Source organism: Somniosus microcephalus, chromosome 34 (genome assembly GCF_052327205.1).
Source record: "Somniosus microcephalus isolate GS21.2 chromosome 34, FLI_Smic_1.0, whole genome shotgun sequence".
NCBI lineage: Eukaryota > Metazoa > Chordata > Chondrichthyes > Squaliformes > Somniosidae > Somniosus > Somniosus microcephalus.
Window position 1 is genome coordinate 16,854,360 of NC_141020.1, and position 12,377 is coordinate 16,866,736.

General features: G+C 60.7%; 1 protein-coding gene across 1 annotated transcript; it reads left to right on the forward strand.

The window, feature by feature from the left end:
* Positions 1-1,423: 1,423 nt before the first annotated feature.
* LOC147096828 (SERTA domain-containing protein 3-like) lies at positions 1,424-11,687 on the forward strand. The gene is made up of 3 exons (XM_085973469.1): positions 1,424-1,546; positions 6,397-6,576; positions 10,324-11,687. The coding sequence occupies exon 3, from the start codon at positions 10,330-10,332 to the stop codon at positions 11,149-11,151; it is 822 nt and encodes a 273-aa protein (XP_085829595.1). The 5' UTR covers positions 1,424-1,546; positions 6,397-6,576; positions 10,324-10,329; the 3' UTR covers positions 11,152-11,687.
* Positions 11,688-12,377: the final 690 nt, after the last annotated feature.

Below are 12,377 nucleotides of genomic sequence, written 5' to 3' on the forward strand. Positions count from 1 at the left end.
GAGGAAAAGAGAGAGACGCCGCGCATGAGATGGCTGTCACCCCGCCCATCGTCTCCCCGCCTACTGGGGCTCCAGGCCGCGGCCCCGCCCACCCAGTGACGCCAGCTCCACGTGACACAGGCCCTGGCCCGCCCTCCCAGGCATCTGGCCCCGCCCACCCAGTGACGCCCACTCCACGTGACAGAGGCCCCGGCCCCGCCCGGTCTCGGCCCCGCCCACCCAGGCACCGGCTCCGCCCACTAGGTCCCGGCCCCGCCCACCAAGTGACGTCATCTCCACGTGACACAAGCACCGGCCCCGCCCACCCGGTCTCGGCCCCGCCCACCTAGGCTCCGGCTCCGCCCACTAGGTCCCGGCCCCGCCCACCCAGTGACGCCCGCTCCAGGTGACACAGGTCCCGGCCCCGCCCCCCAGGCATCTGGCCCCGCCCACCCGGGACTCGGCCCCGCCCGCTCCACGTGACACAGGCCCCGGCCTCGCCCACCCGTCCAAGGCCCCGCCCACCCAGTGACGCCCGCTCCACGTGACACAGGCCCAGGCACCCGGCCCCGCCCACCAGGCTCGGCCCCGCCCACCCAGTGACGCCGGCTCCACGTGACAAGCCCAGGCACCCGGCCCCGCCCACCCGGCCTCGGCCCCGCCCACCCACTGACGCCCACTCCACGTGACACAGGCCCCGCCCACCCAGGCCTCGGCCCCGCCCACCCACGGACGCCCACTCCACGTGACACAGGCCCCGGCCCCGCCCCCCAGGGATCCGTCCCCGCCCACCCAGGCCTCGGCCCCGCCCACTCAGTGACGCGCGCTCCACGTGACACAGGCCACAGCCGCCACGCCATTGGCCCCCCGTCCGCCAATCAGAACCGGCCTTTCCCGTATCTTAGCAACCGGGCCTTTTTTTTTACTCTTCCCCCCCCTTCCTCGCCTCAAAATCTTTTTAAAATGCGCGCCGATTTATTGCCTCTTGACGCGCTTGATCGGTGCAGCAAAATTTCACCCCTCCCCCCGATTTTGAAAAGAAATTTTCTCTTGACCTGAAACGTTGACTCTATTTCTCTTTCCACGGATGTTGATCAGTTTTTCCAGCGTTTTCTGTCGTTATTTAGAAATTTTCTCTTGGCGCTCACCAGCACGCTTGGTGATTGGCCGGCCCCCGGCTGCCAATCAGCGGGTGCCGCCCCGCCCCCCGGCTGTCAGTCAGCGGGTGCCGCCCCGCCCCCCGGCTGTCAGTCAGCGGGTGCCGCCCCGCCCCCCCTGTCGATGATGGGCAGCGCGACTGACCAATGGGAGCGGGAGGGCGGAGGGGGACGCGACCGCCCGCCCCCCGACCCATCCGATTGGGCCTCCTTGGCTGGGCCGGGACCAATGAGGGGGGGAAGGGGGCGGGCGCATCCGCCTGAGGTTTGAGGTGAGGGAGAAAAAAAACAACATGAAGAGTTCGGCGGGGAGCGGGCGGCGGACGAGGAGGGAAAGGCCGGTGTGAATCGCTCGGGATATTTGGATTACAAAAAATCCAACCACAAAATAAATCCAAGCGACTCAGCAGGTTAGTCAGCCCGCGGAAAATTCAGGCTTTTTTATTTATAAATAAAAAAAAAATTTTTTTTTTACGCTGGCGCTTCGGAGCTGCTGATGTTGGGGCGGCGGAGTGTCCCCACCCCGGGAGGGTCCGGAGTGTCCCCGGGGGGAGGGCGGCAGCTCCCCGGGGTTTTTCCGGGGGGGAGACGATCGCCGGCTGCCCCCGCCGCCCCGACTGCGCATGTGCATGTGCCCGGCCGCGCAGTGCCGCCTGGGAGATGTAGTTCTACCTGGAGTGTGTTTCTGAAAAATACGATTTTTATAACTCGATAGGTTTGTAAACGCGGTTTTGACTCCCACCCCCTTTCTCTCTCTCTCTCCCCTCGTCCCTTCTATTGGTCGCACGTCGGCCAGTGTGGCCCAGTGGGGGTGGGCGAGAGATGGAGACTACAACTCCCAGGATTCATTGCCCGGCGGGGCTGGCTGTTGGAAGCGGCGGAGTGCGCAGGCGCGAAGGGGCGGGGCTTGGAGATGGGTGTGTCACGTGGTAGGTGGAGGGCTTCACAGGCTGGGGGGGTCAGAGGGTCACCGGCTGGGGGGGTCAGGGTCACAGGCTGGGGGGGGTAAGAGTATCACAGACTAGGGGGGGTCAGAGGATCACAGGCTGGAGGGGGTCAGAGGATCACAGGCTGGGGGGGTCAGAGGATCACAGGCTGGGGGGGTCAGAGTATCACAGGCTGGGGGGGTCAGAGTATCACAGGCTGAGGGGGTCAGAGTATCACAGGCTGAGCGGGTCAGAATCTCACAGGCTGGGGGGAGTCAGAGTATCACAGGCTGGGGGGGTCAGAGTATCACAGGCTGGGGGGGTCAGAGGATCACAGGCTGGGGGGGGTCAGAGGATCACAGGCTGGGGGGGTCAGAGGATCACAGGCTGGGGGGGTCAGAGGATCACAGGCTGGGGGGTCAGAGTATCACAGGCTGGGGGTGTCAGAGTATCACAGGCTGGGGGGGTCAGAGTGTCACAGGCTGGGGGGGTCACAGGGTCACAGGCTGGGGGGGTACCCAGAGGGTCACAGGCTGGGGGGGTACCCAGAGGGTCACAGGCTGGGGGGGGTCAGAGCATCACAGGCTGGGGGGGTCAGTATCACAGGCTGGGGGGGTCAGAGTATCACAGGCTGGGGGGGTCAGAGTATCACAGGCTGGGGGGGTCAGAGCATCACAGGCTGGGAATGTAGAGTTTACCAGTGGAAAGGGATATGTGATACGGTGGGGGTTTTCTGGTCTGGATGTAACCGGGCGAGATTGGTAATTTTAATGCAGATTTTCTATGTTGAGTGAGAAGAATGTCCCCCTCTGCCCCCCCCCCCCGCTCCTCCCCCTCTGCCCCCCCGCTCCTCCCCCTCTGCCCCCCCCGCTCCTCCCCCTCTGCCCCCCCGCTCCTCCCCCTCTGCCCCCCCGCTCCTCCCCCTCTGCCCCCCCGCTCCTCCCCCTCTGCCCCCCCGCTCCTCCCCCTCTGCCCCCCCGCTCCTCCCCCTCTGCCCCCCCGCTCCTCCCCCTCTGCCCCCCCGCTCCTCCCCCTCTGCCCCCCCGCTCCTCCCCCTCTGCCCCCCCGCTCCTCCCCCTCTGCCCCCCCGCTCCTCCCCCTCTGCCCCCCCGCTCCTCCCCCTCTGCCCCCCCGCTCCTCCCCCTCTGCCCCCCCGCTCCTCCCCCTCTGCCCCCCCGCTCCTCCCCCTCTGCCCCCCCGCTCCTCCCCCTCTGCCCCCCGCTCCTCCCCCTCTGCCCCCCCCGCTCCTCCCCCTCTGCCCCCCCGCTCCTCCCCCTCTGCCCCCCCCCGCTCCTCCCCCTCTGCCCCCCCCGCTCCTCCCCCTCTGCCCCCCCCGCTCCTCCCCCTCTGCCCCCCCCGCTCCTCCCCCTCTGCCCCCCCCGCTCCTCCCCCTCTGCCCCCCCCGCTCCTCCCCCTCTGCCCCCCCCGCTCCTCCCCCTCTGCCCCCCCCGCTCCTCCCCCTCTGCCCCCCCCGCTCCTCCCCCTCTGCCCCCCCCCGCTCCTCCCCCTCTGCCCCCCCCCGCTCCTCCCCCTCTGCCCCCCCCCGCTCCTCCCCCTCTGCCCCCCCCGCTCCTCCCCCTCTGCCCCCCCGCTCCTCCCCCTCTGCCCCCCCCGCTCCTCCCCCTCTGCCCCCCCCGCTCCTCCCCCTCTGCCCCCCCGCTCCTCCCCCTCTGCCCCCCCGCTCCTCCCCCTCTGCCCCCCCGCTCCTCCCCCTCTGCCCCCCCGCTCCTCCCCCTCTGCCCCCCCGCTCCTCCCCCTCTGCCCCCCCGCTCCTCCCCCTCTGCCCCCCCGCTCCTCCCCCTCTGCCCCCCCGCTCCTCCCCCTCTGCCCCCCCGCTCCTCCCCCTCTGCCCCCCCGCTCCTCCCCCTCTGCCCCCCCGCTCCTCCCCCTCTGCCCCCCCGCTCCTCCCCCTCTGCCCCCCCGCTCCTCCCCCTCTGCCCCCCCCGCTCCTCCCCCTCTGCCCCCCCGCTCCTCCCCCTCTGCCCCCCCCGCTCCTCCCCCTCTGCCCCCCCGCTCCTCCCCCTCTGCCCCCCCGCTCCTCCCCCTCTGCCCCCCCGCTCCTCCCCCTCTGCCCCCCCGCTCCTCCCCCTCTGCCCCCCCGCTCCTCCCCCTCTGCCCCCCCGCTCCTCCCCCTCTGCCCCCCCCGCTCCTCCCCCTCTGCCCCCCCGCTCCTCCCCCTCTGCCCCCCCGCTCCTCCCCCTCTGCCCCCCCGCTCCTCCCCCTCTGCCCCCCCGCTCCTCCCCCTCTGCCCCCCCGCTCCTCCCCCTCTGCCCCCCCGCTCCTCCCCCTCTGCCCCCCCGCTCCTCCCCCTCTGCCCCCCCCGCTCCTCCCCCTCTGCCCCCCCGCTCCTCCCCCTCTGCCCCCCCGCTCCTCCCCCTCTGCCCCCCCGCTCCTCCCCCTCTGCCCCCCCGCTCCTCCCCCTCTGCCCCCCCGCTCCTCCCCCTCTGCCCCCCCGCTCCTCCCCCTCTGCCCCCCCGCTCCTCCCCCTCTGCCCCCCCGCTCCTCCCCCTCTGCCCCCCCCGCTCCTCCCCCTCTGCCCCCCCCGCTCCTCCCCCTCTGCCCCCCCGCTCCTCCCCCTCTGCCCCCCCGCTCCTCCCCCTCTGCCCCCCCGCTCCTCCCCCTCTGCCCCCCCGCTCCTCCCCCTCTGCCCCCCCGCTCCTCCCCCTCTGCCCCCCCGCTCCTCCCCCTCTGCCCCCCCGCTCCTCCCCCTCTGCCCCCCCGCTCCTCCCCCTCTGCCCCCCCGCTCCTCCCCCTCTGCCCCCCCCGCTCCTCCCCCTCTGCCCCCCCGCTCCTCCCCCTCTGCCCCCCCCGCTCCTCCCCCTCTGCCCCCCCGCTCCTCCCCCTCTGCCCCCCCGCTCCTCCCCCTCTGCCCCCCCGCTCCTCCCCCTCTGCCCCCCCGCTCCTCCCCCTCTGCCCCCCCGCTCCTCCCCCTCTGCCCCCCCGCTCCTCCCCCTCTGCCCCCCCGCTCCTCCCCCTCTGCCCCCCCGCTCCTCCCCCTCTGCCCCCCCGCTCCTCCCCCTCTGCCCCCCCGCTCCTCCCCCTCTGCCCCCCCCGCTCCTCCCCCTCTGCCCCCCCGCTCCTCCCCCTCTGCCCCCCCGCTCCTCCCCCTCTGCCCCCCCCGCTCCTCCCCCTCTGCCCCCCCCGCTCCTCCCCCTCTGCCCCCCCAGCTCCTCCCCCTCTGCCCCCCCCGCTCCTCCCCCTCTGCCCCCCCGCTCCTCCCCCTCTGCCGCCCCTCCCCCTCTGCCCCCCCGCTCCTCCCCCTCTGGCCCCAAACCTCTGAGGATTAGCCCTGAGGTTTTGTCCAGTATGTAGTTGAGCCAGATTGTCCAAACACCACATTGCCTTTTTAGTGTGTTTCTAAAATGGATAAAACAACTCGGAGGAGTGGATACTGAGCCTTTCTATGGGCTGTATTGTTTATGCACGTGACTGTACGCTTGAGAGAGGAGGGGGTTTTAGGGAGAGTTCTCAATCTGATGAGGGGTTAAAAATGATGGTACTAGCCTTCAGTGCAACACTGAGGGAGTGTTGCAGTGTTCGAGATGCTCTCTCGGGTGGATGCCCAAGCTAAGTTCCCAGGGCACTATTTTGACGAACAGCAGGGGAGTTCCCCGGTGTCTTGGCCAATATTTACCCCTCAGCCAACGTTGCTGCAACAGATTATCTGGTCATTATCTCGTCGCTGTTTGTGGGCCCTTGCTGTGCGCAAACTGGCTGCCACGTTTCCAACATTGCAACAGCGACTACACTTCAAAGGTATGTCCTGAGGTCACGAAAGGCGCTCTATAAATGCAAGCCCTTTCTTTACCAATATTTGCACTGGCTGTTCTCGCCACCTGTAGGGCAGCTGTCGGCATGTAGACGAGGAAGAGGCAGGGTGACTGGAATGGATTTTAAGGAAGGTCCTGGAGGTGATTCGGTGGGGGCTGGGTGAGAAACCGTTGGGGGTAGGTCGAAGTGTGTTTTGAAGTGGCTTCAAGATGACCTGCTTGATGCGGAACATGTGTTTTTTTTATTCATTCTCTGGACGTGGCATTGCTGGCAAAGGTAGACATTGGTTGCCCGGAGAAGGTGGCGATGTGCCACCACCTTGACCACCGCAGCCCTTGTGGATTATTTGGAGCAGTTTAATAATCAGATCGCTTGCTGGGCCACTCCAGAGGGGAGTTCAGTATCCACGACATTGGTGTGGGACTGGCGTCACATATAGGCCAGACTGGGTAAGGATGGCAGGTTTCCTTTCCCTAAGGGACAGTAGTGAACCACTTGGGATTTTACAGCAGTCCGTGTGGCTTCAAGGGCAGCATTTACTGATACCAGCTTTGTATTTTCAGATTTTTATTAAGCTGAATTCAAATTCTCAAACTGCCATGATGGGATTTGAGCTCATGTTCTCTGGATTACTGGAGCAAAGTCTACCCGTCAATGGCAGCTTCGGTGACTGGTAACTGAGCCGCTGGCGTGCTCTGGGGCACTAACGGTGACCTGTCAGTCTGGCTCACTGATGAATCCTGGTGAGTAAACTTGTCACTGGGAGCTGGCTAATCCCACCGGACTGAGTACCCTGCGAGCCAATATCCTGATGGGTCGGGCGGTCTGCGTCAGGCAAGCAGCTGATGTTTACCAGTGCTCTGTAATTGCAAGCTGTGCAGTTTTAACAGGTTAAACTCCAGCGCTTTTTAGGAACAGGAGGAGGCCATTTAGCTCCATGAGCCTATTCCGGCATTCAATGGGATCGTGGCTGATCTGTGACCTAACTCCATATACCCGCCTTTGCCCCATATTCCTTAATACCATTGGTTAACAAAAATCAATCCATCTCAGATTTAAAATTAACAATTGCCATTTGCGGAAGAGTGTTCCAAACTTCTACCAGTATTGTGTGTAGTTTTGGTCGCCTTATCTGAGGAAGGATGTTCTTGCCATGGAAGGAGTGCAACGAAGATTCACCAGACTGATACCTGGGATGGCAGGAATGACGTATGAGGAGAGATTGGGTCGATTGGGCTTATACTCGCTGGAGTTTAGAAGAATGAGAGGGGATCTCATTGAAACTTATAAAATTCTAACAGGACTAGACAGACTAGATGCAGGAAGGATGTTCCCAATGGCGGGGGAGTCCAGAACCAGGGGTCACAGTCTAAGGATAAGGGGTAAGCCATTTAGGACAGAGATGAGGAGGAATTTCTTCACCCAGAGAGTGGTGAACCTGTGGAATTCTCTACCACAGAAGGCAGTGGAGGCCAATTCATTAAATATATCCAAGAAGGAGTTGGATATATTTCTTAAGGCTAAAGGGATCAAGGGATATGGGGAGAAGGCAGGGACAGGGTACTGAGTTTGGATGATCAGCCATGATCTCATTGAATGGCAGAGCAGGCTCGAGGGGCCGAATGGCCTACTCCTGCTCCTATCTTCTATGTTTCCCTCCTGAAAGGTCTGGCTCTAATTTTTAGACTATGCCCCCCTAGTCCTAGAATCCCCAACCAGCGGAAATAGTTTATTTCTCTCTCTCTGCCCTATTTGTTCCCCTTAATATCTTGAAAACTTCGATCGAATCACCCCGTAACCGTCTAAATTCCAGGGAATACCACCCTAGTTTGTGATTTAATCCTTGGAATCCAGGTATCGTTCTGATAAACCTACGCTGCACTCTCTCCAAGGCTAATCTATCCTTCCTAAGATGTGGTGCCCACAATTGCTCACAGTACCCCAGGTGTGGTCTAATCAGGGCTTTTGCACAGTTCGGCGGGGGCGGGGCGGGGTTAGCGGCAGCCCCTGATCTGGGTTTCTCCAACACCCTCCGTTCCTGCCATTCTGTGCCCAGTTAACGGATCTCGTCAGCGGGGCGTTTTTAGAATTTGCTTTCCACTTCGGAGAGGGGTGCAGCAGCAGCCGCCAAGGTCTCGGCCCCCGATGGCTGGCCGGCGCTCCCGCTGGAAGTGTGCGTGTTTGGAGAGGGCTTGTTGGAGCTCGGATGTGGAGCCATTGCAGTTGGCAGTCGCTGTTGCGACATACAGGTGAATAAGGGCATTCACGTGAGGATAGGGAGAGTGCCAGTAAAGTCAAAACAGGCTCCTATCAGTAAATCCTATCGGCACACGTGGAAATGGAGGGCATACTCTGAAATGCACAAGTCTCGCCTTCTTCCCCCTCAACATAAATGTAGTTTTTCGAAGGCTGCCACAGTCCCTCTATAGGCTGTGCTGACTCCTCCTCTCGAGCTTTGTGTTGCTGTAGAATCAATAGTGCATTTGCTATCGGGTGTATCTAACGTGACCTTTGCTCCTTTGGTAATAGTTGCTGATGGGCGGGGGATGAGTGCTCAGACTCTAGGGCTTCTCTACATAACCACCGTCGTGTTTCAATTCCTTACTGCTCAACTCGGGCAAGGCAAGAAAAGTCTTGCCTCGGCACGTCTGTAAGATGTCTCCCGAGCGCTGCTTGTTCTATTTTTGGACTACAGTTACTGTTGGTAAAAGCAGCAGCGACTGACCTGAATGAACAGTTAAGTCAGTTTTGGTGGTGGTGGCTGAGGAAGGAATGTTAGCCGGGACTTTGGCAGAACCCTTGTCTCCTCTTCAAGTAGTGCTTTCTCCTTTTCTTCTGCATCCTCAGTCTCTGGAACGAAAGACTTGCATTTCTGTAGCGCCTTTCACGACCACCGGACATCCCAGAGTGCTTTACAGCCAATGAAGTACTTTTTTTTGTAATGTAGGAAAGGCGGCAGCAACTTTGCGCACAGCAAGCTCCCACAAACAGCAATGTGATAATGACCAGATCATCTGTTTCAGTGATGTTGATTGAGGGATAAATATTGGCCAGAACTCCCCTGCTCCTCTTCAAAATAGTGCCATTGGATCTTTTGCGTTCACCTGAGAGGGCAGACGGGGCCTCGGTTTAACATCTCATCTGAAAGACGGCACCTCTGACAGTGCAGCACTCCCTCAGCACCGCACTGGACTGGGAGTGTCAGCCTGGATTTTGTGCTCAAGTCTCTGGTGTGGGTCTTGACCCCCCACAACCTTCTGACTCGGAGGCGAGGGTGCTACCCACTGAGCCACAGCTGACACTAATCCATGCTGTGGTACCTCATCCAACTCCACACGAGCCTAGAATGAGTGTTGGCAGGCTGTTTGACTCTGGAGGGATACACAGCCAAGCCTCACCCGAACACATCTGAATTTTTCAGCCGAGCTGATTTAGCATAAGAACCTCGGGGCGATGTTGTGCAGCGAGTTGTTGTGATCTGGAATGCGCTGCCAGATTCAATAGTACCTTTCAGAAGGGAATTGGATAAATACTTGAAAGGGGAAAGATTGCAGGGCTGTGGGGAAAGAGTGGGTCGAATTGGATCGCTCTGTCAAAGAGCCAGCACGGGCATGATGGGCTGAATGGCCTCTGTTCTAAATCTCCTCATCATAAAGAAACGACTCGCGAAATAACACTGGACGGCCAGCTGGTGGCGCCGTCCAAGGAGTATAAATACTCAGGCGTGGGCCCAGCTTGGCAGGGACATTTTGTAAGACAAGGAACTAGTGAAGTACAACTAGACCTCCATGTTCTGAAACAAGTTGATTAAAGCCTTGCTTTACGCTCAAACCAAGTGTGTAGTGAGTTTTATATGTCCGTCTCCTTCTGTGCTGCATGACTCTTAGGTTATTGGAGATCAGTTAGCAGGAACCCAGGCTGACTGAATTTTTCCCCCTCCCCTTCCTAGCCTAGGAACTACAGTAAACTCTTTCGTATCCGGCACCCACGGGACCGGGATGGTGCCGGTTGATTAAAAATTCCGGATAACAGAGAGATAGGCAATTTTTAACACAAAAAAAAAACAGTGACTAACTGCATCCAGAGGTTTCCGGTTCTTCAACGTTATTTCATTGTGTTAGTTCATTGATCATATCATTGTGCAGCACATGCACAATATCCACTGCCAACTTTTATCCAGGCCACCACGGGAAACTCTGACTCGGAAAAACGTAAAATGGATGGATTTGGCAAGATTACCCGGTTATCTATTTTGCTGGTTATTAAAGAATTCCGGTTGATTAGCTGCCGGTTAAACAAGAGTTTACTGTATAGAAGGATATGCTGATGAAGAACGGTGTTGAAGAGGCTCATGTGGAGCACAAACGCCGGCATAGACCTGTTGGGCTGAATGGCACAGATTGTGGGTTGGGCCTATTGCTCTGTAGGGCTCAGTACCACACCAAGCTGTGAGTGTACGCCGTATTAAACGCTGTCATTTTTCTTGGCAGGTCTCAATGGTTGGGAAGGGCGTGAAGCGGAAACGCCATGCTGATGGCCTGGACTCCTGCCAGACCCTCGCCGACTGTCCGCAGTCCTACAGCCTCAAGCGGCAGCTGGTGCTCAACACCTCCCTGAACAAGATGCAGAGCGGGCGGGCACTGCCGGAGCTCAGCCTCCGGCGCACGGTGCTGATCGCCAACACCCTGCGGCAGATCCAGGAAGAGATCCGACTGGAGAGCAGCCAGCTGGCGTCGGCCATGGTCCTGGATGGCGGGGGCGCGGACGGGGGCGGCCAGCGGGAGCCCCCGCCCTCCCGGCTGACCACCGAGAGCCACCCGGCCGGCTTCGGGGACGGCCTCGAGGACTACATGACCGTCGCCTCCGAGGAGGACTTCTCCCTTTCCTCGGCCATCAACTCCATCCTTCGGGACCTTGACCTCGTTCTCGACGGGAGCACCTCGCCCCCGCGGGACACCCCAGAGCCACCGGAGGCGATGGACACGGCGGCAGAAGACGGGGAGGAAGAGGAGGCCCCCTCCTCGGAGCCGCCTCGCCCTCTGGAGTCGGTCTTTGGCAGCTTTGAGATCATGAGCTCCAGCTACCTTGTGGGCGTGACCCTGGACGACCTCTTCCTCGACATTGACACCTCCGTGTGCGACTGCGAGGCGGCCGCGGCGGGGCCGGCTCCCAGCGGCCGCGCGCCGCCCCCGAGCGGAGCCGGTGACCTACCCAAGCCCTTTTCCTCGTGCAATTCCTCTTCGCTCGGCGCCGCTCCGAGCTTAAGGACCGACCTGAACGACCTCGATCACATCATGGAGATCCTGGTCAGCTCCTGAGGAGAGCTACCTCACTGTGACAGGCTACCGACCGACCGCCACAAGCCAAAGACCCCCGCCTCCCCCTCACTCACTGGAGGGGAGCAATGCTGGCGCAATCCTGTTGCTCATTTGTCTACTCAGGGTCCCAATCAACATGGGGCAACGTTTCAGATCAGTGTGTATATGATGGGGAGGGCGGGGGGGAAGGGGCTGTAAATAGATGTAATTTTTATCAATTGGTTTGGGCCCTACCAACATCGTTGAGCAAACGTGCCCCTCGGCTGCTGCACAAGGTCCTATGAGATAAAGATCAAAGTTACTCCATACTGCACCCTAGAAATAAGATGATCAAGTGGGTTTTTTTTAAATTAATGATCGCGCGGAAGTGTGTTTCCTCTGAATTTTGCTTTTATTCGTCCGCGAGCTGGATTTGAAGTTTTTTATTGAGATTATTCAAGGGAAGAATCGCCCTTTTTTTTGAGCCTCCATTTTAATGTGAAGCAACGGAATGTGATGTTAGAAGCAGGGAAATAGAATGAAGTTGCTCCCGGGGCGGTGGGTGGGTGGGGAACGGCGCTGGCTCCTACTTCCACTCGCTGGTGCTGTTACAGGGGAGGTGGCTCCGTGATGTAGTCGTGCGGGTCATTCCCCCTTGTCGGCAGTGGATTCAAATTCCGGGCACAGTCTTTTTTTTATATAAATGCCTGTCGGGTGAATGTGGAACTGGAATAGAGTGGGGGGTCGCAGACTCCGAACGTCTTGCTGTGCGGTCGTTTCAAGACTTGGCATGCTTCTCGTCCGGCTTTTGAGACCAGTCTCTTGCTTCCCCCCACCCCCCAAAACTTGCACTGTGGACATTTGGCCTGCAAAGGGGCAGATAAAGTAATTATATCGAATCCCCAGCCCCACAGTCGTCCTGCTGCTGTGGTCCTGAGCAGTCCTATGCCTTAATGTTTACGTCCCTTGCTGAGAGAGAGTGAGTGGGAGGAGAGGCCTCCGGAGTATTCCCTTGCTCAGAGAGAGAGAGAGAGAGTGGGAGGAGAGGCCTCCAGAGTATTCCCTTGCAGAGAGAGTGGGAGGAGAGGCCTCCAGAGTATTCCCTTGCTCTGAGAGAGAGTGGGAGGAGAGGCCTCCGGAGTATTCCTATCCGAGCGGAGTTGTTTACATCGTCAGCTGTGTACTTTGCCTTTTCCGAACTCAAACTCTCCCGTTTTTCTCCCGCTGTGGCGGCTAACGGCTGGCGG